The 25,757-nt window shown below is 38.6% G+C and overlaps 1 protein-coding gene across 1 annotated transcript in view; it reads left to right on the top strand.

Moving 5' to 3' along the window:
* Positions 1-25,757, top strand: part of LOC145495178 (rho GTPase-activating protein 18-like) — a 48,237-nt gene that overhangs the window by 16,211 nt on the left and 6,269 nt on the right. Inside the window, exons 5-17 of the mRNA XM_081474757.1 lie at positions 1,825-2,066; positions 2,567-2,626; positions 4,966-5,131; positions 5,440-5,531; positions 7,950-7,974; positions 13,346-13,398; positions 14,102-14,202; positions 15,171-15,229; positions 18,514-18,596; positions 18,847-19,047; positions 19,348-19,425; positions 19,820-19,918; positions 23,925-24,192. Of these exons, the coding sequence (XP_081330883.1) occupies positions 1,825-2,066; positions 2,567-2,626; positions 4,966-5,131; positions 5,440-5,531; positions 7,950-7,974; positions 13,346-13,398; positions 14,102-14,202; positions 15,171-15,229; positions 18,514-18,596; positions 18,847-19,047; positions 19,348-19,425; positions 19,820-19,918; positions 23,925-24,192 (1,527 nt within the window). The remainder of the gene's footprint in view (positions 1-1,824; positions 2,067-2,566; positions 2,627-4,965; positions 5,132-5,439; positions 5,532-7,949; positions 7,975-13,345; positions 13,399-14,101; positions 14,203-15,170; positions 15,230-18,513; positions 18,597-18,846; positions 19,048-19,347; positions 19,426-19,819; positions 19,919-23,924; positions 24,193-25,757) is intronic.

Here is a 25,757-nt window from a genome sequence, read left to right as displayed (position 1 = left end):
TACGTAACTAATCAGTTAGGTTTGGCACATGAGTGGAGTGGCATTTGGAGTGGCACTTAGTGTATCTGAGTGCTTTTTCAAAACCACACCTGCAGAAAAATCCCCTCACTTACGTAACCTGGTGAGGTTTTTGCACTTCTTAAATGCATCCTTTAAAGCTTACCTAGAGTGATGCTTGCTGCATTATTTATCTATTTTTAATACCATTACTTGCACATCCCCCCTTTTCATAGGTGTTATGTTTAGCACAGTCCACACTTGAATGTTGTGCATTTGAAATTTAGTTTGCTCAGTCACAGACTCGGAGAAGGAGCTGATCAATTTAACTGTCTATTTATAACTGCTGTCCACAATCCAAAAGTCTGCTTGAGGACATCATCAAGTCCAGTGAAGTTGCAAGTCTAATGATTTCCTAGTAAGCTTCCCATCTGTTATTGTATATGATATGATCAAATATCTAACTTGTTGCCATTTAGCCTCATTAGGGAAATTGCACTGTGGCAATAATGTAGTTCTTTCTTTAGATGGCAAAAAACTTAAGCCACATGACTTAGAGCCTTGAACTGCAATTGAACAGACATTTCTTGCTGATAAGTATTGGCTGAGCCAAATATTGAATATTTGGCTTGAACTTTGATGTACGTGGCTTTGTAGTTCAGGATGGGTACTTTCCTGCTTGATCAAATTGAATTTCAATTAACACAGCCATGCCCAGAGGTAGCAAAATCATTTTAAGCACTGATGTGAGCAGGCCGTTTTGTTGTTTTGTCAATTTTTGGCATTCGCGGCTCTGTAGGAGGCACGGCGGCCTCATGGTTAGTACACTCGACACCAGAGCGAGCGGTCCGGGTTTGAGTCCTGGCTGGGGACATTGTGTTGTGTTCTTGGGTAAGACACAGTGCATCTCTCCACCCAGGTGTGTAAATGGGTACTGCTAAATTTAGTGCTGGGGGGGGGGGGTAACCCTGCAATGGACTAGCATCCCATCCAGGGGAGAGTAGAAATACTCCTAGTCACTTCATGCCACTGAAACCAGGATAAGTTCTGGTTTGATGAGTCACTTTGCTCACATGCAGACTTAACCTTACCTTTACCTTCAGCTCAGCCAACAATCGGTTCTCTGTGATTTGCTAGTATGGAAGGAATTTAATAAATAACTGTGTGGTTTTCCGGTGGACGACAGAGTTGACAATTGGTGTGAACAACATGCCAAGATTTCTTACCTAGTTAAACTGGCTTGAAATGTAATGGATTCACAATGTAGGACTCTCTTGTTCAGTCGATTTGAGACGGCACATTCCTTCACAAAGCTACAGATCAGCTCTTCACCTGGGTCTTGATATGTTTATATTTGTATTAATTTAGACTGAACTTCATGTTGAAAATACTCTTGATTGTGAAAATACTCTTGATTGTGCAATTGATGGTTGAATGATAAAACCGTAAATTCAGTCTTCCTGGTCTGAATAGGCATACAGAAAAGCTATTCCCCTTTATTTGAATTATATAAGGCTTGTGGAAAGCTACATGTAGCTGTAGCGAAGCATTGGACCAAGTTTATCAGAGACGTGAAATTTCTGTGGTTCTGTTTTTGTGGCTACAGATATATATAATCATATACTTCTTTATTTTTTCCTAATTTGTTTTGTCTAGTGTTTTTATGCTTTAAATAATGTTACCATTGAAGTTACCATTACCTCATATATAGACAAAAATAATAATTTGGACTGCTGTTATCTTTTGGCCCCGACAATTAAATTAACGAGTATCACCTAACTCTGGCTCCTGTGTTACTTAAAGAGCCCACACCTTGTCAAATTGCAGGAATCCAACAGCATCCTCATGGGGGATCAGTGTTTTATGTAACTGGCACAACAAAACAAGAACTCTTCAACACAGCAGAAAAAACCAAAGAATCCATTGTGGATGATGTTAACAACTGCAATTTAAAAAGTCTCAACTTATCGCCACCAGATAGCAGCCCAGACTGTTTTCATGAGGTGCCTGTAGACTGTCCTGAAGAACTTCCAGTTGACGTTCCCTCAGACAAAATTCAAGGAAAAGTGGTATGACGTATAAGAAAGAGACAGCTTAATTTAACAAGCTTGACCTGAAATTATTTACCCTGGCAGAATTGGTAAATATGTCTAGTAATTAAAATTCACCACCTAGTATTTGGTATGGCTACAAGCTGGGGTAATTTGCTAACATAATGACTTGACAAGCACGTCATTAATACAAATAAACATTGTAAAATAGCAAGAAAATATAGAAATTCCTGGTCTGCTTCAAGTAGTCTAGCAGTTTGTGGCTGTTAATAAATGGTGTCCCTTTCATGGCGTTTTCAAAATTTCTGTGAATAAGATTTACTATATGGAGTGAACAACTGGTAGATTTATACTAAAACAATCAAATCGTTTTCTATGTGCGATAGTTGACTTGGGTGGTGCCCTTGTCAACTGTCATACAATAGAAACCTCAAGCTCGTAATAGATCTATTATTGTTAAATGTACCTGTAGCATAAGAGGGTACGATTACAGACTTATTTTTATTCATTTCCCACAGAATGGAAAAATAACGAGTGACGAGAAGCCTTTCAGGGAACCTCAGTTTCCTAGATTACCAGTAAGTTATTTGGCAACTTTGTCAAGTTGGCAGTTAAAGTTATTACGTGTAAGAATGTCTGCACACTAGACACGCACTGTAGCAGCTGTTAATTATCTTGCGTGAAAGTGAGATATGAGGGAAACCAAGGGAGATAAAATCACTACTTGAGAATGGCCTCTCTATCTTTGTTATGTTATGAAAAGGAAGAGGTATTCATTTGTTGCACTTATTTTCCATTTCTGGTGGTGCATGAAACAAAATAGGTTGGAAGGCCAAAATTAAACGAGGGGTTGGTGAAAATGGCATTGGTACAAATGTTATGAGCTGTAGGCGTCGTGTGGGCCTGTCTATGATTGTCATCAGACGACATTTTCTGGCAACCTGAAGGGCCACATGAATTAAATTATGCATTTCGTTACATACATGCTTTGCTGCTCAGGCATCCAGCCATCTCTTCTTGGGATGGAATGTAGACTGGACTCGAGTAACTGGCAGAAATCAGGCCTAATCATTGGCCTGTTTCAATGACAATAAAGAAACAAGAAAGCTTGGCTTAACTTTCAAGTGAATCTTTTAATATTTCCATCTCAAACAAATTGAATTCATGGAGTGTTTTGAAACAAAGAACCAAAAATGGAGATCTAAAACTGAAGACCCTTATCAAAGACCATTGGACTGAAATGGAGTCCCACTGAACTAAAACGAAGACCATTCATAAAGTGTCTTGTTTAGGTTTTTGGTACAGGAATGAGCAATATTTCCTCAAAGCTTGCCAATAATGTCATGTGAATTTGAACCCAGACTGGTATGATATGCAGTGTCTCTTGTTTTAGTGGTGACTGAAAAGGATGAGGGAATGGAGGCTTTAAAGAGATGAGGGCTAAATAAATTTCTTGCTTCAAAAAGGAGTCTATTAGAGTGTGGGGTGGGGGACATGCTTCCTCTTGCTATTTTCCTACTGTGTGTGCTGCCTATCAAAATGTTTTGTAGTAATAGGAATAGATGAAGGAACTTAAGTACTTGGCTACAGGGCAAGAGGTCCTTGCCCTTTATGGGGGTTCTGGGACAAGCTTCCTGAAAATGATAAAATACTGTAGTGGCTTCATATTCTTGGATCTGGTGTACTTTAAAAGAAAATCAGCCCCTGAGTATAGCAAACTATGAGACAGCACTCCTGAGGAACTTCCTTTTTCCGACCGCATGTATTTTCCAGCGGTAGTTATCTACAACCAGTGTTGTTTTTTGTTCCAAATGAGGAGACTTTGTACTACTTATTTTCTTTAGGAAAGAACTGGCCACTACTTTCCATACAACTATGATTAACTACTTTGTGCCTATATGCAAGTGAAAGGAAAATGGCAGTCTGTTTGCTTGAGTTATACTATAAAGAAAGCATTGTAAGCCACCAAAAGTGAATTTGTAAATTCTAAAATTCAGTTGAGAGAACCATAAGAAGAGACTCGCTTGAATATGACAGGTTGGGTCCTTTAGATGAACATTTTAATTGGTCTTTCTGTTAGATTTTCTGAGATTATCTTTACAGTTATGTAGCTTTTTCAAGTATGCAAGATTTTTAATTTAAACACCAGCTTCATCAGAGAATCGTTCAATCCTGGCCAAACGTTCTTTGAATGCTTGACAAAATACCAACTGATGACCCATTATTTTGAAGTGGGAAGTCATTATTCAATTTTCTGAGTCCCCCTCCAAAGCAATGTGGTGGCTTTTCAATGTACAAAGAGCACAAAACTTAACACTTTCCATTTTAAATTTCTCCATAGAAGAATATCAACAAACAACTTCTTGAAAAAAATTGGTCTCATCGATAGCGAGAAATGCACTTTCTGTGAAAGAGAAACAGAGAAACTGACACATTTATTTAGGCTGGCCCAAAAACTCAAATTTTTTTGGACCAATGTTTAAGTATGGCTACAGTCTTGCTAAGTCATTGCCAAAGATGGCTCTAAATAGAAACCCCAAATTAACTGCGGCTGCTTAAACGCGAAATATTATATCTGGCTATGTAGACAGAAAAAATGTTCTCCAAAACTCATTGATTTCTTACTGTACTTAAAACATATCTATGAAATGGCAAAAAAAAAAAAAAAAATACAACTACAATCGCTTTAAAAAAGTAGGAGCCTCTTTTGTCTCTTTTGTAATCTCTTGACAGCTTGACCCTAGTCCCCTGAAAACGAAAATAAAAATGAAGGGAAAGCAAACGAGGCGCATATATACCATGTATTTTTTCTTTAATCGGAATTCAACCATTCATTCTGTTTGGACTTTTTGTATTTTAGCAACTTTATTGAATGACTAGTGTCACACACTACTAACACATTTTGGGCTCTACACAGAACTTTACACTTACAAAAGATGAACTAGGTGTCACAAGAGTACAAGATATCTCCTCACAAGACATGGAAAAAGTACGTTCTCTATCACTCATAGAACTCACAGCCTTGTTTGACTCTCATGGATTAGCACTGCACAGACGGAAGCCTGTTAAAAGAAGAGTCAGAGGTAAGATGCACCAAGTTGGGTTAATATTAACAACTGTCTTGTGTGCTGCTAAAGTTGTGCAAGCTACTGGTGATCTTCATCAATTTTGGGCTGAAACATTCTATTTGTCAACCTTTACATCAGGCAAATCCTTTTGAAGTTTCCCGACCTGTGTTTAAAACTCACTGGTTAAGCAGCTTTAATGTATCATTAGAAATGGTGACTCGGTTTGCTAATACCCAGGTGTAACTCAAGATACAGCTCAATTAATAAACCTTTTATTTTATTAACCCTCCTATCTATTTCATTTTTAACTCTCTTTGTCTTAGAATCTGGTATTTTTGGAGTACCTCTGCAGAACCTAATTCAAGAGGACAAAATGAAAAATGAAAGAACATCAGTACCTTCTTTTTATGTTGAAGTACGTTTGTATTTCTCTTAAGGTATCAGTCTACCTCAGTTTGTCTCAGAAATGCGAATTTTCTTTCTTTTAATCACTAGCTAGCTGGGTCTTTCCTTTTCTAAAGCCTCAGAGTGATAAGCTCTTTTGGTTTAAGCTTTACCGTGATATAATTATCGTGCCCAGGATTGATTTTGTTGGTCACTGTATTTTTTATGGCGTGATATAAAATAGTTATATGTAAACAATACTTTCTTGTAGGATATTCCATGTTATACATTTAACACTTAATGACTAGTCCCTTGGGGAACAGTGAATTTTGTTTCCCCAGAATTTCAATCTTTCCCTCGACGATTTTGAAAAACGCGCTAAGATTCCAGCGACAACATCAGGCTACCTTCAACTGAACGCTCTGATCACGTGCAACAGCGGTCAACTTTTCGCGGGTAACAATGAACTGTTTCCCATTTGACGTTATAAATTTTACAATGTTGCCCGCTCATGGTATTTGGCGGTAAACAGTTTCATTGATAGATGTCATGTGGCCATGAACTAGCCAATGAATGGGCGCGCTGTAGAAACGCCAGGTATATAGCAAGAGAAAATTGTTGCATAGCTAGTATTTAGAAAATACAATCAATTAGACTTTAGGAAAGCCTTTGACGTGTACTTGAGGGTATTACACCCAATCTTGCCAACATGCCCTCCACAACAACTTTAACACCTAAATTTAAGCCTATCTTTATGATCTGCATTTTTTTTTCTATTTTGTATACCAGCTCATTAGCATGTACATACTACATGCAGTGATCTATTATCAATTTACATCTTCTGTAATATTTGCACAGAAGAAGGCAGATAAGTCTGCCATAACATGTTTGTGAAACTCAAAATTGTCATTTTATATCTGAAACTTACTCGTACCCGTACCCGTAGCCCTTGCGTGCTACGGGTCAATAGCCCACGAGGTGAAGCCAGATGGGTTATTGACCCGTGGCCCTCGAGGGCGAAGGGTCTAATTGTTTTAGTATCACCCAACTAGTCGGACAGAAAAGGCGATAACGAAGTTAGCAAATGCAAGTTGAAGAAATACTTATTTGGGAATAAAACGAAAGAAAGCGTCACGCTCGATTGCGCTAATTTCGCTACTCGAGAACTATTACTAACAGTCCTGTAGTAGCGTGGCCAATTAAAATGCAGGATTTGCATTAGTCCAGTAGTTGGGTGATACTAATGATACATACACAACGCGCCTTACTTGTGTTTATAAGATAACTGAAATACTAATTTGCACGCTTTCATTGGTCAAAAGCCTATCACTTATTGCACTGGTAAACCCAAGGTTTCCGAACACAGCACTATGTGAGAATTAAAAAATTTAGTCTGACTAGCAAAAACCTAATACACAGTTTGGACTTTCACTGCCTGAGATATCAGTAACACGAATATCTTTTCATTCAAAATATACATAGAGATTTGTAAGGAAAAACAGGATCAGAATTTGGTTGCGATAAAATGCTTGATCTTTTTTTCCATGACAAAAATTTTACATCAATTCCTATTACGAGTTTAGCAGAAAGTTTTTAGCGCTTTCAGTTCTTTCCGCGATGTATGGAGGATGCAGTTCTGACTACAGCTTGGCTAGACTGATCAATTTGGGTTGTTAAAAAAAACAGGGGAAAGATTTTTTTCAAGTTAACATTAAGCTTATTGGTAGCTTTGGCAGTGCATTTATTCTTTTAGTCACTGTTATTTGTTTGCCATGCACGTCATCTCATGAATTTGTTCAGAACAAGCAGCTTGATCACGAAAGTACAGTCATTTTCCATTCCTTGACAAACATACGTTTTCCATACTTATTTTATAAAAGTAATAGACCACCCTTTCTTTGGGTTCACCAGTACAAGAAACCCACAACACTCAAAAAAACTTGTAAATCACTTGCCTAATGGCTCGTGGTTTACAAGCTTAAATTCTTGTGTTCTCCTAGCATCCCGCGTGGGTTTATGCCGCCTGTAAACCCATAGAAAGAGTGATTGATTGCTTAAGTATTGGTATGAACCTACGAACCTCTGTGTTAGTGATAGGTGACTTGTTTATATTTGTATGTACAGTTTGTTACTGATATGTTTCTCGTGTGTATTTACAACCATCTCCCTGTATGGCAGTGTACTTCTGTGTTATTTGATTGTATGTTGCTCGTGGTACTCGTGTGGTGTTTACTTGGAGATGCTGTGGTGGGAACAGCACTTTCAGGTGGTACTGTAGCAGCCTCCTGACTTCCTTTAATGTTATTATATCATAAGAACTGACTTGTGTGGTTCTACCGTTCATGTATAAACAGCCATGTGAAAGCAAAACATTTTTCATTTACTTGACAAATGAAAACGTGGAATTACAGACTTTTATTTAAAGTTAGTATTGATTGATTTCTTTCAGCTTGTCCGATATTTGGAGTTTAAAGGTATGTTAGTTTATATATGTAGACTGAAACTACTTTGCCCTTCCTTTCCTTTTTCTTTAGCTGTACAAATCTTTGCATGTACACTGAAGCTAAAACCGTCCTTAAGAGACAACTAAATTTAAACTGTAACTTAAAAACTTACTCTTGGCAAAAAAAGCTATAGAGAACTTTAAAAACATTTTATATATTCAAAAGGTCTAGATAGCAGCAGACATGTAAAGATTTTAAGGAAAACGACCAATTTTTTAAGTTTGAAAGATTTGTTTCGACAGAACTTCTGTCATCTTCAGTTGAATGAATGCTTACAAAGCAAGTTGAATAATAAGTAGGCAAAAATGCTAATTAAGACAAATAGTAACAACAGAACGTGAAAAGGTGTAAATTAAAAGAATAATTTTAGATTTACATGGTGTAATTGCTGATTGAGGCAAGGTAGCTCTTTTTGAATGTGGATAGCCTCCTTTATCTTGAGTTGAAAGCTGGTAGTGGCGTGATCTAAAATATGAAAGCAGTCTATTGAACACAATGAGCGACAACGTTCAGAATTCTGAAGATGTTTGAAGATGTGAGAGGCCCTATCAACGGCTAAGTGCTCACGTACGCGTGTGGAAAAATGTCGGGAGGTTTCGCCGACATAACAGGTATTACAGCCCGCACATGTAAACTTATAAACCACACGTGAACGAAGCCCGCCGGGGATAGGGTCTTTCACCCCAAAAAGGTTACCTATCTTAAAGGAAGAAAAAACTAATTTGATGTCTAAATCATTACAATACCGCTTGATTAAGTGTCGAATCTTCTTCTGAGTGATGACAGAAAAATAAGTTTACATGTGCGGGCTGTAATGCCTGTTATGTCGGCGAAACCTCCCGACATTTTTCCACACGCGTACGTGAGCACTTAGCCGTTGATAGGGCCTCTCACATCTTCAAACATCTTCAGAATTCTGAACGTTGTCGCTCATTGTGGTCAATAGACTGCTTTCATATTTTAGATCACGCCACTACCAGCTTTCAACTCAAGATAAAGGAGGCTATCCATATTCAAAAAGAACTACCTTGCCTCAATCAGCAATTACACCATGTAAATCTAAAATTATTCTTTTAATATACACCTTTTCACGTTCTGTTGTTACTATTTGTCTTAATTAGCATTTTTGCCTACTTATTATTCAACTTGCTTTGTAATCATTCAATCAACTGAAGATGACAGAAGTTCTGTCGAGACATGTCTTTCAAACTTAAAAAATTGGTCGTTTTCCTTAAAATTTTATGTATTCTAGCAAAATCTATTTTGAAGGTTGTTCGTCTCTGTCATCAATTAGAAGGAAGTTAAGCTGGCTTCAGTTGCCACGAGGGATTACTTCGTTTGCAACTTTTGTCAGCCAAACTCAAAACCCGTCCAGACATATCATTCAAAGTTAGTGTCTCTAAAAAGTGGAGGAACAATGAAAGAATCGCAGATATGGTTAGAAATTGATTTGGCTTATTTTCTGTACAGATATAATTTACTAAAATCAATTGAGGTTAAATTGTCCAAATTTTCAGGACAAGATAATTATTTGTTAATGGTCAGTCGGTCGGTCGGTTTTTGGTGATAATTCCACTGACCGTGGTATTTTGCGAGTGACGGCATTTGCCTGAACAGTGGGAACAAAATGGCTGCCAAAGTGATGAACTAATCTTTCATGCTTGGAGTCGAACAAGTGTTCTCAAATTAAAGATTATTTACTCAGCTTGTTTCCAAAGGAACCCGAGTTTTAATATGGGAATGGTTATTTTCTTCCTGTCGCAAATCGCCCCCTAACTTCTACAGCGCATGTGCAAGATATAAGAGTATGCATGGCAGTATGTGTGACAAAGTTCAGCGGAGCGTATGATGCATTTGCAGAGTGCTTGCTCGCTTGATCAAGTCATGCAAAGCTGTCTGTCTTTGGTGGAGTTTAAGGGATCGTAAGCTTGAATACTGTAATTGCGTTCGTAGAACGCAGTCCTAATGCAGAGTTTGAGTCAAGTTTCATGGGACGGTTCACCTTGGTACGATCTTTCGACACCGATTTGGCCGCCCCGCAGCAGGGGCGAAAAACGAATGACATCATTGCCAAACCATGTGCTGTACATTTCGTGTCCATCTGCTACGTCATTTTTGTTCTCTTTTGTGGCTTCTTTGGTGGTTTTCGACGTTTTGAAGTCTTCTTTGAACTGGTTTTTCACTCTGATTGCTTTTGACAAAAAAGGGAATTCAGTCCCAATGCAGACTAGAGTGATATGTTTTAAGCGGGTGAAAACAAATTACATCATCGCAAAGCACGCGTAAACAAGATGATTTGCTTTTTAGATCGTTCGCGATCGCCTGTTTTTTGTTTTGATTCTGGACCGTGAGTCCAGTGGCCAAAAATAGTTTAGTATTCAACGAAGCTCAAAATTGAATCGATGGAAGAGTACTCTGAAGCCAAGATCTATAAGAGTAAGCCAGTACTAAGGAACAGCAATGTAAATGCTGGCTATTTCTATTCATCAGCGGAAATATTCGAATCAGTTGTCAGTTGCACAGAGTTCGTTTACGATAAACCACGGATAAACCGGCACGTGAGTGCAAATGCTAGCTGATATTTGTGCTTCCAGCTTAGAATACTAGATGTAACGCAATTGTACTATACTAGATGTAACACAGTGCACTTTTAAAAATTAGCCTTTATGCTGAAAAATTGCCAGTAAAATGAGATTTCAGCATGAATTTTGAAGGCAAATGTTCTATTAAACCACAGGCAGCCCAAGCTCTCTCTATGAACCACATATGGGATTTTCTACAAGATATCCATGGAGGTAGTTAAAAGTGAAAATTCTCAATAAAAATGGCTTACCTTATTCCAGACGTGTGTTGTTTGCTCCTGGTGCGGTTATTTTACCGATTGAACTTGATTTAAGCGACTTTTTTGAATTCCGATTTTCCCTCTATAAAGAGAGGACAAGGCGAAACACCTCAGTCGGAACAGCCTGCCGAACGAAGTCAAAAATCCCAGACTAAAATGTGCCCACGGCCACAAATCCACCGCAGGCAAAGGTTGATCTTTCATTTCAATCCTCTAGCCACACAATTGCAGCCCTGCGAGCGACGCCAGGCGGCTCTTCGTGTCTCCAGTGAAACGATAAAACCATGGAAGAGCTCCGTGTCGTTTGATCCGCGACATAACGACCGTTGAAATCGGCTTGGTAACCTCGTTATGTTGGCAAACCAAGACTCGCGGGGGTACTAGACCGCAATTTGTCAAATTTGTCAAACGTAAGATCAACGGCGAAAGCTCCGTAGAAACTGAGGAGATCTTTTTTGAAGTGGAAGTCATGGTAAGTTTTCACGTTTACGTACCTTTGAGTTACTTGGTCCTCGCCTCATCAATTTAACTTCATCTCCCCATAATTCGTTAAGAATTCTCCCGAGCAAAAGAGAGTTCAATTTGCTCACGGCAATTTCTTTCTCTTCGTATGCTCTAGACAAAATTTTGCTGGCTTCCATTACAGTTTCCTCACAATATTCGTAATTCCACAATACCCTAAGAGAAGCAAATTTAGTTTATCAGCTCGGGAATATTTTATACAAACAAATCAAAGGTACATAAACGAGAAAACTTACCACGACTTTCACTTCAAAAATGATTGTATCTCCTCAGTTTCTACGGAGCTTTCGCCGTTGATCTTAAGTTTCTTTGGTTTTGAAGCCATTTTGCAAAAGCGTTCTGTACGATTTTTATTTTGCATTGTAAATTCGACCTGAGGGGATTACAAGAAATTTAGTTGACAAATTGCGGTCTAGTACCCCCGCGAGTGTTGGTTTGCCAACATGACGAGGTTACCAAGCCGATTTCAACGGTCGTTGGGTCGCGGATCAAACGACACGGAGCTCTTCCATAGTTCTAGCGTTTCACTGGAGACACGAAGAGCCGCCTGGCGTCGCTCGCAGGGCTGCAATTGTGTGGCTAGAGGATTGAAATGAAAGATCAACCTTTGCCCTTGAATTCTGCGGTAGATTTATGGCCGTGGGTACATTTTAGTCTGGGATTTTTGACTTCGTTCGGCAGGCTGTTCCGACTGAGGTGTTTCGCCTTGTCCTCTCTTTATAGAGGGAAAATCGGAATTCAAAAAAGTCGCTTAAATCAAGTTCAATCGGTAAAATAACCGCACCAGGAGCAAACAACACACGTCTGAAATAAGGTAAGCCATTTTTATTGAGAATTTTCACTTTTAACTACCTCCATGGATATCTTGTAGAAAATCCCATGTAAACCCTTATAATTCGATGCCGTGTTGTGTTGCTTGTGTGGTTCATAGAGAGAGCTTGGGCTGCCTGTGATTAAACTTGTGACTTAAGTACCGAAACTGGAGCCATCACGCAACATGTTAACAATAAAGTAAGGAAATCAAAATACAGCCGAACCTCTATTAGGTGCCCCCCCTATTAAACGGCCAACTTTTAATTGGCTGCCAGCAGCCAAAATCCCGGAAGAAATTGTCAGCTATACACTGTAATAAAAACCTCTATTCAACGGCCACCTCTATTAAGCAGCCGCGGTCAGCTTCTTGCCGTCCCAAGGTTGATTTTGTTTTGTTTTATACCTCTAAGAAGCGGCCAGTTGTCTGGTCCCCCAGAGTGGCTGCTTTTTAGAGGTTTGACTGTAATCTGCAGAAAAATAGCGGACTTTGTCATTATGTTACATCTGTCTACAAAACTTTCGCTGTTCACAAAGATAATGATTTCAGCAACAGACAGCTATTTAAGTTAATAACAGGCGTAGAAAACGAACGCACTCATAATCTTTGATTACTACTAGTTTCTAAGAAGCTAAATCCATGGTAGACCTACACTTAAATATGAGGTTGAGATCTTCGCTGTGTCACCACTGCTCAATATGCCAACAAATTTCAAATTCTGACATTATCACCGGGTCCCAGTTCCCGCTGGCAGCGTCGCGCGTGTACATACGCAAGTATCATATTCTATCGGCGAATTTTACTGGTCAACAACAAAACAAAAGTTTTGACCTCACTGAAATCAATCTCTTGCTTGGCTTTGCGTGAAACGAGAGCCGAAAAAACGGATGCTCTCTGTCCATGCAATACCCAGTTTACTATGAAATTTTTGCAGGAAAACATCTGTTTTTCACTGCAGTGATCCAATCTTCTCATTTCATTGGGATGGTTTCTGGTCTGTATCCAGTGTTGAATACCTGGTGCATATTTTGAGATGAGATTTTGATGATGCCGTTATGCTGCTTGTGCAATAGTACATGTGCATTTAATATATCGGCTTTGACATTTTACTAGGTCATACATATGACAAATGCTTGAATGTGGTTTTCTTTACCTGCTTTTTTCAGGTTTGAAGGAGGAGGGTATCTTGAGAGTTCCTGGAAATGCTGGAAGGGTTAAGGTAGAAAATCCATTATTGCTGTTTTTGGTTATAGAGAAGGTCCAAATTAACTGAATTGTTCTTACAGTGAAACCTCTATTAATCCGACACCCTCGGGACCCAAGTGTTAAAATTTTATAACAATTGCGTAATGTTTGTTAACAATTTGTTTGTCATAATGCCCTTTCAATACTGCAACGATAATGTGGCTAATCGACTATTTCAAGGATGTAATCCAATGCCACGTTGTCAAGTCAGTCCGGTGTCCGCTTAATAGAGGTTATTAACAATAGAAATTAGCTAAATACAATTTATTTTAGTGTCCGCGTAGAGGTGTCCGCTGAATAGGGGTTCGTTATAAAGGAAAATGTAAGACGTTGATTTTGGGACCAGGTTAAGTGTCCGCTTAATGGAGGGTGTCCGCTTAATTGGGGGTCTGCGTAATAGAGGTTTCACGGTAATTACCCTTCCAGAGCTTTTTCCTTGTTACCTTGTCAGTCGTACCAAGAAATGGTCTATTGTACAAGATATCTTTCTGTGATTTAACATCAAGCACGTCTTGCTTTGAAAGCTCCTTGTAAAAAAATTATTTCTAACTACATTTTGAGCTTAAAAGATATACTGACAAAATTGTTTCTCCCTTCCTTTGCAGAGCATGAGCCTTTAGGTTTCCTGTTTCTTTTCATTTGAACATGTTTTTTGATTAGTTATTCCATTCTCCCAGGCTATAAGAGAAGAAGTAGAAGAGAAATTTAATGACGGATGTTTTGTGTGGGATGTCAGAAGAGCGCATGACTGTGCAACCCTGCTTAAACAATTTTTACGGTAAACAAAAATACGTTCATTTTATCCATTTCCACTTGCATAGTTAGAATTAGGTAGTTAAAGCAAAATAGTCATTATTATGGCAGGCTTCACCACTGCCGCTGGAGGTCAATGAATTTTTCAGTTATTACACGTCAGTCAGTTATGTCCAGCTTTAGCATGAAATCTCACTGCATACGGGGGGGAGTTTTGCTGTATTAGCCTGGTGAAGTGAAATAGGCTATTTCTAAGTTGTCCCTTCCCTCTGTGTGAAAACTGGCCTTCGTGCAAAACCGTTCAAATGAAATGCACTTCATTTGCATGCAAACAAAACTCGTTTTCATAAGAAAAGTTTCGAGGCAGAGAGAAGTTTTGAGGTGAAAGGGAACGTGGAAATTTCCCAGTCATGTTAGGCACAAAAGTGGTCTTCAGTCAAAGGTTTTCAGTAAAAGTTTCCTGTGAGAGTTCAGTGAAGGTGCTTTATACTTGTATGTGAGATGCGACTATGATGACGCATTCTGTTTATTTTGTTCATTGCCTAAAACTGGTACTAAGGGAGCATGCTCTTTTACCACTAGTAACGTCTACACCTTTCATGCCAGAAGTTGTTTTTGATATCTGCTGACAGAGTGATAAAAAGTCTTACAAAGCATGCCTTTTAAAGTCTTAAAAAGCAACGTGGAGTGAATTGGGCCTCTTCAAATTGAAGAGAAACTTGACTCCTCTGCTGTGGACAAATTTAGTTATAAATGTCTACTTCCTTTGACATTTAAACGGGCACAAGGGCGACAGCCAGGCCAAGAAACAAAATGGAGGTAGAAAAAGAAAACGAGAAAAAGGCAAAAAAAAAGTGTGACAAACAGATGGGAGTAACACAATTCAGTTCTGTTACAAGTGACAAACTAAGTAAAAGAGGCTTTAGATCTATCATCCGAGCATGCTCTCTTGTTAGGCTAATTATGTTCTTTTGTTTTGAAATTCATTGACAGAGAACTTCCTTTTCCTCTTTTAACACAAGAATATCAACCAACATTTGCATCTGTAGAAAGTGAGTGGTTAAGTAATCTTTGTCTAGTTGCCATGCTGCCACAATGGGGACCTTAAACAATGATAAGAGCAATGCCAAGGAGGATACCTTGTAATATATGTATTCATATAATTTAACCTTCAAATTTTGCAGTTACTATCTAGATCTACTACGGCAGTACGCCTATCAGTTTTAAATCGTACTGAAACTAAATAGGTAATGCTAGCTATCAATTCCAAAAGGAAAATAAGACAAATCTTATCAGCTGTCATAGCTCACATTCCCCAATAAAGCAGAACTTAGTCATCTGACAGCAACAACAATCCTTCTGTGTACTTCCTCTTGCCCTTACAATAATATTAGATTATTAGTTAAATATGAATAAGATTAGAGTACTGGCTTCTTGGAATAACCATAGTGGCTAGCAGAGCTGGGCATTCAGTTGATGCTAGCATTAAATTACAATTAACATTGTTGTTTTTAGGAAACGGCTACAAAATGTACAAAGATTTACAGTACAGCTGCATAGCCATTTTGCTCATAAAACCTTTGTTTGGTGACGTTCTCAGGTGCCGTTGCCAGTTGCCATCGTGGTTTGCTTACACTATCAAACAGGGAACTTAAGCAAACAACAATGTCGCAATATCAAGAATGTCACTAAAGGATACTAGGCACGTGCGCTCTAAATCTTTGTATATATGGAGCAAAAATTATAAATTTTGATTGTAGTTTTGATATACAGTTGCCCTCTGGTAACTCGAACCAAAACTGACTTCTCCAGGATTGTTGCTCCTTAACTCGAACCCCTGATAACATGAATCTCTCTCATGTTTGTTGTAAATTTATAAGATGATTCAAACCCCATTTGTATAAGTCTAATGAGTGGAAGGTCTCTAGAATCATTGGAGGGAGATTAAGATTGGTTTCAAGGCATGAGGACTTTTGGCAGACTGTGAAGTCAACTACAGTGGACTCTCCACAACGGCTACCTCGGGGACAGAGGAAAGTGGCCATTGTAGAGACGTGGCCATTGCGGGGGAGATATGGGTGTAATATATATATGTTATTTGCCGGCTTAGGGTCGGTCCGTATAGTGAAAAACTGTGACCGAGGTCCCGCAGGCCTCGGGCAGCATTTTCAAGCCCGAGGTTAATTTTTTTTTTTCCTGCGGTAAAATTGGTTTTACAGATTACAAATGGGTTTGTTTTCGCAACTTTGTCATTGAATCGGCTTCCGCGCCGTCTACTAACGATTTGTATAAAAGTCTCAGTTTGCAATGAGCGAGCATCTCAGATAGTAGACAAAGACAGATGTATTAAAGAACAGATTTTTTTATATAGTTAAATGGAATTTAACATAGTTAACGACTAGGAGCTAGTCTGATCAGTAGCGTTTTTATAGGCGGTTGTCAGTGTCTTGGCCGTCTGTGAGCGTTTGGTTAGCGTTTGGTGCGTTTTGTAGCGTTTGATATAGTTCAATGAAATTTTACATAGTTTATGACCAGGAGCCAGTCTGGTCAGTAGCGTTTTTGTAGGCGTTTGTTAGTGCCTTGGCCATCTGTTAGCGTTTGTTTAGCGTTTGGTGCGTTTCTGTAGCGTTTGCAACAGTCATATGGTCGTGAGAGCCCTGGGGCTGACATTGTCCAGCGGTATATTTGGTTAGTACATGTGTTGTCGTCCCACGTGCTCGCAGTGTGTTCATCGCTCTGCTAGTGTGGCGTTGTGGATTGAATTATAGTTTAGCGGTTCTCGGCGTTCCCTCCCTATCCCCCCCCCCCTTTCTTTTCAGCATTTTATTTTATTTATTTATTTATTTATTTATTTATTTATTTATTTATTTATTTATTTATTTACTTATTTATTTATTCATTGATTTTCCACCAATGCCGTCTGGCTTGAGTGTGACGGGTGCCTGTAGGGGGCTTGGCACGGGGGGCTCGTGGCTTGGTTGCGGGTTGGGCAGGCCAGTCGGGTGTTCTAGCGCCCTGGGGATGTGACTGCGGTTGCAGCCCCCGCGCTTCGTAGGCACCTTCCCTCCACTAGCGACTTGGGCGTTAACTAACTATGTTATGTTAGTTGCATTTGTTTCACCAGTTAAGTTCTCCAAGATTGTTTTTGCGTGTGAAATTTCGTGCGAAGTTTGAAGTTTTACTACAACAACAATTTCTGTCAGTCGTTGCTTTTAAAATCACTTGAAATCAGACTTTTCTATAGTAAATTGAATAGCAGAAAGCGAGGAAATTCGTCAAGTGTATTCCACAGAAATTCTCCTAAATACATCAACGATCAGAGAGGTAAACTCGACTGAAATTGACTCAAATTTTACGGCGAGAGAAACACAGGATTACGCGCCATTACAGCGCCAAGCTACACTGAAACAACTAAGCAAACTCTCACAACTTCAAAACACTCAATTGAATTTACTTGCAGTGACTTTCCTTGCCATTTTAAAGTGAACAGAGATAAACTTGCGTTGACTAATCGTCGATGGATGCGTAAAAAAGGCAGAAGATTAACCATTACCGCTAACTTTTAGGAGCGAAATTAAGGCAGCGGGGAAAAAATCCGGCCCGTGGGCCGTATCGGAAAAAGCTGGACCAGTCACGTGCGTATGATTAGCCAATCAAATTCGGGGATTTAGGATTTCGGCCCGCTCAGATGCTCGAGAAAAAAATAAGAGATTTTTTTTTCTTAAAAGAAGTGCTTATTTTAACAAATTATACCAAACGCAATAAAAAAAATATCAACAGGACAGACACAAAACAGAAACTGAAACCAACGATGCACTGTAGGGATGCTGTTTTGCTTTGTTTTATCCCGTCAGATCTGTTATGATTTGCTATGCTGGCAGAGCATCATGGGCTGTCTCACTCCTCTGTAATAAACCTGATTGAAACGCACTTCATTTTATTTCCTAGCTTCTGGTCATTTGTTTCCATCTCATGATAATTCAAACTTCAGATACCTCGTACGTCGCTTGATTTTCCTCAAAGGTTCGGGTCATCAGGAACTGCACATGTATACAGTAACCTTAATAGCTGTTATTGCAGTTGAGTCTGCGGTCAGATATTCTTTTGTTTTAAAAGGCATGCAAACGAGGCGAAAGGGTCAATACAATGTAGAATTGACCCTTTCGCCTCGTTTGTGTGTCAAGCCGCTGATAACTGCGAGAACAGCCATTAGCATGGAGTTCAATGCCTTTTTCCTAGTTCTTTATCTTTTGAAAGACACAAATAATATTCATCTTTTTAATGTGTATTGTTATTTGTTATGTCACATGTATTTTATGTTACTTCTTCCATCTAGGTATACCTGATAGAAAACAGCAGCTTCAAGCATTGAATCTTTTAATTCTACTGTTGCCGGCAGTTCATAGAGATTGTTTGAAGGTAGAATAAAGTGTACACGTACTGCTGCTTGTGCTGCAGATGGATGTATTCCTAATTAGATAATGTTTTAACATCATCGACAGATAATATGATTGAGCCTGAAAATATAAGTTTTTGAACATAAAGAATTTGTTATGATGACATTGTATTTACATATGCATTTTTTAGAATTACATGTACTAGGTTTATGGTCAACAAGGGGAGATGGTTTAGGCATAGTAAGCTGATACACCCTGTAACCTTTTTTCAGATTCTTGTTCAATTTTTGAGCCAAGTGGTAGCCCATGAAAAACAAAACAAGATGGGCTTGAACAGTGTGGCTATGATTATGGCTCCAAATCTTTTCCTTTGCACATCCAAGTCACAGCCATCGTTACAAGAAATCAAGCAAGCTCAAGGCACAGTGAACATTGTAAGAATGTTAATCAAGTATCAAGCTATTCTGTGGACGGTAAGTTACACTTTTTAGATGTCCTTGGTGTGGAAAAGACATGGTTTTGATAATTTGATTTGCTGTTAACTACTGTTACGTCACAGCCTGCAGAGTAAAACCTCTTGCCAGTATCAGAATGAACTGGCTGTGATATTAAGATACTACAGTTTACAACAACTGACAGTTATCCACAGCCAGTAAGAACAAATTTTAAATTGAGGACGCTTTAAGAAGCGGTGTACAGTTATGGTCGATTGACCATATGAAATGTTATATTCGGATTTTGGTTCAAACTTCTGCTTGTGCCTGTTTGTATAGATCCCTGGGTTCATGGTTATGCAGGTTCGGTATCTGTATGAAGCAGAAGGAAACAAGAAAGCTAAAGACGCTAAAGCGGTGAGTTTCTTTACAGTTTTGATAATATCCCCTTCCCTTCCCTTCAACAACCATACTCGAAAATAAACCTCCTAAAGTGTCCCTCCTTCATAAAATCCTTCTGCCAATAAGCCACCACCTTAGCTTTGGTCTTAAAAACAGATATAACTTCTATTGGAGATTCAATTGTTTTGAATTTTATGTTGTAACAATAAATTATACCCACAGACCTGCGATGAGTTATTTTGGAATTCATATTGTTTTATTTAAACAGATTTACCAGGTGGTGATCTTGTTTGCACCCTAACTTTTGAACGGTTATATTGGAATCTACAGTATTTTAAGATAAGTAAAGCAATATTGATTATTTATGATCCTTGGTAATTAGGTTTTTATTTTACGTGTATCCCTGTAGGTCAGGAAGTTACTTGCGAAACGTGCTCGAGGTGATGGAGTGGGTGGTTCTCCACAGAAGAAGCATTCTCTAGGAGAAGCTCCTTTAGTGTCCATGGATGTATGTCAGATTTGCTGCTTGTTGAATATCAGATAGAGCTTCCTCTAATATTAAGATGGTCAGGTACACCATATGGTTGTACAACCATGCTACATCTAAGAACAATGAAATTCTCTATTAAATCCATTTTGAAATCACTGGTTATCCTTGCAATCTGATTGGCTCCCAGTGGTGCGATTTATTCACTAATCGCACTGTTTTTTGCTCTAAATCGCATCTTTTTCTCAGCCAATGAGAATGGGACAGTAAAACAAAACAACCAATCAGATTTCAAGATTAGTTTAAAGTAGTCAATAAAATTTCAGGAAAATAAAAGGCAAAAAGCCATTGTATGGAGAATTTTGCAACTACTACTGCCAAAACTTTGTTATTGTAGTTTTTTTCTTTTTCTAAAAAAATTGACGAATTTAATTAATTACAGTTTCTGAATGACGATTATGAGCTCCTTCAGGCTGAAGACCTACTTTAATGGGAGTTTCCAACTTTCAGTGTCCATTTTGATGAATATTTTGGCGATTTTTCTTCAACATCTGCTCAAGATCCATATGATACCGAATCCAGTAAAACATATACAAACGAAAACCACGCAACAACAAATTCAGGGCCATCTCAAGAAAGTAGATGTTTCCAGGTTTCCGGTAGTTTCAAACGAAGCAACAAAAGAGCTCAACTCTGTCGTAAATAAACATAGTCAAAATACGCCACACTGCACAAAATAGTGAATGAACGGACGTCTTACCAAGCCGGTGTCCCGCCATTTTGGAAATATCTTAAAACAAATGGCGCCGCAAGAACTTGACAAGGTCCTGACTATTGAGTCCTACGCCGAGGTCATAAAAAGAAACGGAGATGACAACGAGCTGGATTCCCTTAAAATCATGTCATTGAACGGTATTTAAGAGGAAAAAAACGTACTATCCACTGCGCATCGTGCACTCGAGGGAGTTTCACAAGTCAAAAGAAATCGATCGCAGAATTACACAGGATGCGCCTTCAAATTCCTTCTCCAAAGACAATGAAAAGTCTCAGCCTCAACCACAGAAGAAAGGAAGGCCTTCCATAATTGATTCAGGCGACGAGAATTGAACTTTTATACCTGAAGTAGGCTATTTTCATTCTGACTTCAGAACTCCCTGTTTCTTTGTCATGCTCGAATGAGTTTTCGTCACATGACATCGTTTTGCATACTAAATGAGACGTAAAGGCGTTTCCGGTTCCGCTTGTTTTTAACAAACTGGCTACTGGAACAATACATCAAAAATCTAAAATTTAAGGCGATAAAATTGTGCGATTTCAAAATGGATCTAATAAAGTGGCAGTTGAACTTCGGGTCGTGCAATTTTGGTCTGAAATCATACTTGTGATTTCAGACCAAATTGCACTCCACTCAGTTCAATTACCATTATAAACCAGATGTGAAATGAGGAAATTGAAAGTTTTGTGCAAACTCAAGCTACACAATTTTTGGTACTCCAGATATTTCAACAACGTTTGCCCTGCTTACAGCATTTATTTTTTTTGTAACCCCAATGCTGTGTCTGACTGAAATCAAAATGTTATGCTACGGTGTAGTGATTTCTAGTGAGGTGCCGCCATTACAATAACAACTAGATATAAGTGAGAGGGGTGCATAAGATTGCCTTGCATGTCTTTACTGCGTAACGGTAAGGGTGCGTTTGTGATGCCGAAAAGTAAGGCCAAAAACCGTTTAGAAAGGACGTTTTGGTTCCGTAACTAAGGTGAAGCTGTGTTTTTTTTCGACTAGCTTCTCTTGGGTGATTTGAGATAGTTTTCGTTTGCGAAGAACTGGCTTGCCTTTTCATTGTCTATGTAACACTGATTAAAAAAATATCAGGAAGGTTTGGGTACCATTTGTTGGTGCAACGAACTTCTTTAGATGATGGAAGGATACTAAAAAAAGCTAGACAAAACAGCTTGAAAGAAATATCAAAAACTAAAAGTGCTCTAGGGCCTTGGGTATCAAAGAAATGTTGAGTTACATATGCATAAGGTTGTAAATATTGATGTCGGGCTCTGCCAGCTGAGCTGCCATAAAATCTTTCCTTTGGTTTAAGAGCCTAGTGTTCTGTTCGAAACTTTTCGAACGGCCGTTCGAACCGCTGGCGTCATCCATTTGAAATTTTCCGTTACCGTTCGAACGACTGGCATCATCCGTTCGAAATTTTTTTTTCCCGTTCGAACGGCTAGCATCATCCGTTCAAAATTTTTCGTTAGGCGATCGAACGGGTGGCGTCATCCGTTCGAAATTTTTCCTTTGCCGTTCGAACGTTTACAGCATCTGTTCGAAATTTTTCCATGGCTGTTCTAACGGTATTTGAAACCGTTTTAAACGGCTGGAACATTCGTTCCTCATCAATTCGTTACCCGTTCATTATCCGTTCGTTTTGTCCATTAAATGGATATCCGTTAGTGTACGATTTCACGTGAGAGGTCACATTTTCCCAACCGTCCTAATATATTACCTCTCTTTTTATCATCTCCAAAAGTTATATGCCAGTAGCTTCCTTTGGTAGGGATTAATAACAGAAAACGTTTCTGGAGGGCAAATCTTCCTCACTTCTAATTTTTGCAATATTCAAATCGTCATTAAATATAAACCTTACATGGCCTTGGTCAGAAAATGGTGTTGTGGCTAATTAACACATCTACAGACATGTTCTGAAAAATGGCTGAACGCTAATTACAATTTGTCCCCCGTTGAACTGTTCACTTTAGAGTAAACGTCAGCAAAAATCAAATGTAGGGCGGTAAGACTTGAAAAATAGAATTTGCCGTACTGTTGTATACGTTAAAGTAAAGGCACAATGTATTTTTTCCGTCAAATATTTTGGTATTTCCAAGAAAAAAGGGGATTTTCGATTTAACATTGAGTGGGCTAAAATTGACCGTTTTGTTTGGATTCGTATGGCTCAACTATTGCGCTCAGAAAAGTTGTAATACAACAAACTTTATATCGCACAATTATGGCACATAGTAAATGGTTTGAACCCAGGTGTATCCGTAGTTCGTATAGTGTGATCGTCCGGGTGAGGGTAGTTCTGAAAAGAACTGTTGTTAGTGACTGACGTTTCGACAACCTGAGCAGAAGTCATCTTCAGGCTGATCCGTTGAAAGTGTTTTGTTAGGTTAGCCGCGATGGTATTTGCTGAAAGACTCGTGTAAAGTTACCAGAAACCGACCATTAACTGCTAACAAACTTTAAATTTTAAACTGTACAATAACAAAATCATGATTTCTGATGTAAATCAAGCCAGATTTTCAGTTCTTTGGATCAAAGTATTACAATAAAACGAGAAAAGTCATTAAAGTTATTTTAGATTTTATTAAATTACAATTATTATTTTTGATTCATTCTTTCACTGAACCTTCATAATGGTTCCCATGATTCCTAAACACACGTATAACCCTCCTGCCATTGTATATTCGTATGTAATCTGTATTTTACCCGTATGTATCTCATGTATTCGTATGTTATCCGTATGTATTCGTATGTTACTCGTATTTATTCGTATGTATTCATGTGTTATCCGTATGTATTCGTATGTTACTCGTGGGTATTCGTATGTTACTCGTATGTATTCGTATGTTACTCGTATTTATTCGTATGTATTCGTGTTACTCGTGTGTATTCGTATATTACTCGCATATTTTCGTATGTTATCCGTATGTATTCGCATATTACTCGTGTGTATTCTTATGGTTGTTCGTATCTATTCGTATGTTACTCGTATGTGTTCGTTTGTTTACTCGTGTGTATTTGTATGTTACTCGTAGTACTCGTGTGGTGTTTTAATCATGATCGTTCTACGAGCATATTGTTTATCGCTGAAGGTACTCAGTCATTCTTTCACGCTGTTTTGCTCTAAAATCGCTGCAATAGTGTCCTGTTTAATAAGGTGTTCAGTTGTTCTTCCAGCATTGGTGTGTTTGTTAAATAAATGTATGTAAGGTAAATTTTAAATTATCTTCTTTCTTGCTATCGTAGTCTGATTATGAAAACAACATCATACGAGTGAAAGCCCCGATGCTGAACAAGGTTCTTATGGCAATTCAGCTCACTGAGTTCATGTGCGCTGGCGACATTGTTTCGAAGTTCAGACGCCGATCATCTCCGTCTGAAAGCCCCTGCAGTGAAAGTTCTAAACTGCCTGAATCTTCATCAAGTGGTTCTTATCGCAACTGTCTCAACCCTCACAACAACAACAAGTTTGCCTCAGATAATTTCTTTCTCTACGAGGCAGGCGGCAACATAGGTGAGTAGAGAAACTTTCCATGCCGACCCATTCCTGAACCAACATTGCATTGCCTCCCTCCCTCCCCCCCCCCCCCCCCCCATTTTACATCTCAAAAAGGGTGGGTGTCTTTTCAACATTTTCGAGAGACAGTTCCGTGGTTTAATATTCGGTGTAGATTAGTAGATAAAGTTCACGATGTTTTGTTCCATATGAAATATTGGGCGATATTGTTTCAGTTTCTGCGATATTCCGCTCCAAAGCGAGTGAAATATTCCTCTCGCTCGGCGAAGTATCGTTCATCGTGGCGAAATATTGCCAGTAAACGATGGTGACCCTTTTTTTAGTGCAAAATGCACTATTGTGTGGTTTAACGTGATGCCGTCCGCTAACTTACTAAGTCACTAACGTGTAAACCCCAGTTTAAATTTTTTTAGTCAGAACATATCTCAGTTCTTATATTATTTGGTTTTTGTTAATTAGTACATTTCAAATAGTAGTTATGAGGGCCCCGTTAGCTTTTTTGGTGTTTACCCTCTCCAAATAATTATTACCACCAGAAAAGCTAACGCTAAGTTAATTAGAGTGGCCCTCATTAACTACTATTTGACATATACTAATTAACAAAAACAACCAAATAACATAAGAACTAAGAAATGTTCTGACTAAAAAAAATGAAACTCGTCTAGGCTATAGCTCCTGGCGTCTCCAGGCAATGAGTTCCAGTGATGTACTCCTTTGTACCGAAACAATGTTTGTCCTGTCTTGGAGCATAGCTTGGGAAAGTATGACAAAAGTATTAAGGAATTTAACCAAAACAAGAAATAAAACTTGTGGTTGCAGAAAGTTTCGCAGATGCAACAAGTGTTTGTTCATCCATTTTTTAAAATCCTTTTGTTTTTATTTCACATTACTGACGAAGCGATTGTGTCCTTATAACACTTGCGACTTAACAACATAACCATAACTTCATGAGAAGGTCATTTTGTCGTGATGTTTGCAGTGTGAACATGCTGACATAACGACATAAGAGTAACATAACACTACAGCCTGAACATAAAGAAAAAACTGATCTGTTCATTACGTTGTTATGTCTATGTCGTTATGATGTTATGTCTGAACAACATCGATATAACATGACAAAAAAAAAAAAGCAAACAATTAGAGTGGCCTAACATTTGAACCGTCTACCACCAGCACTATTTTCTAAATGGCGACCACTATCAAATGACATCAGGAGGGTTAATCCTGTTTACCTGAAATAGCATTCACAATCACCCAAACTAATAGCTCTGACGAGACTGTGACACTGGTCATGTGCTCTCCTAGCTTCTTATTGAAAGATCAGACGTACCCACTCTTTTCTTCCAGTATTTTTTCCCTTTCTTTTCTTCGCAAATGTAATCGATGCTTTTTCCACCACTTTTGAAGTCTTTGTCAGTTTTAAAGTCCTTGTGTCTTTATGTCGATGTTCACATCATTGACATATGTGATTATGTTGTTATGTCGCTAGTGTGAACAAGGCCTTACTTGGTGCGTATAAATAAGAGCTCTGCATGTCAATTCAGTCCAGTCCGCGTAAGAAT

Source organism: Orbicella franksi, chromosome 8 (assembly GCF_964199315.1).
Source record: "Orbicella franksi chromosome 8, jaOrbFran1.1, whole genome shotgun sequence".
Classification (NCBI taxonomy): Eukaryota; Metazoa; Cnidaria; class Anthozoa; order Scleractinia; family Merulinidae; genus Orbicella; species Orbicella franksi.
The sequence above is the reverse complement of the archived record's forward strand: the minus strand, read 5'-3'. Positions and strand labels throughout refer to the sequence as shown.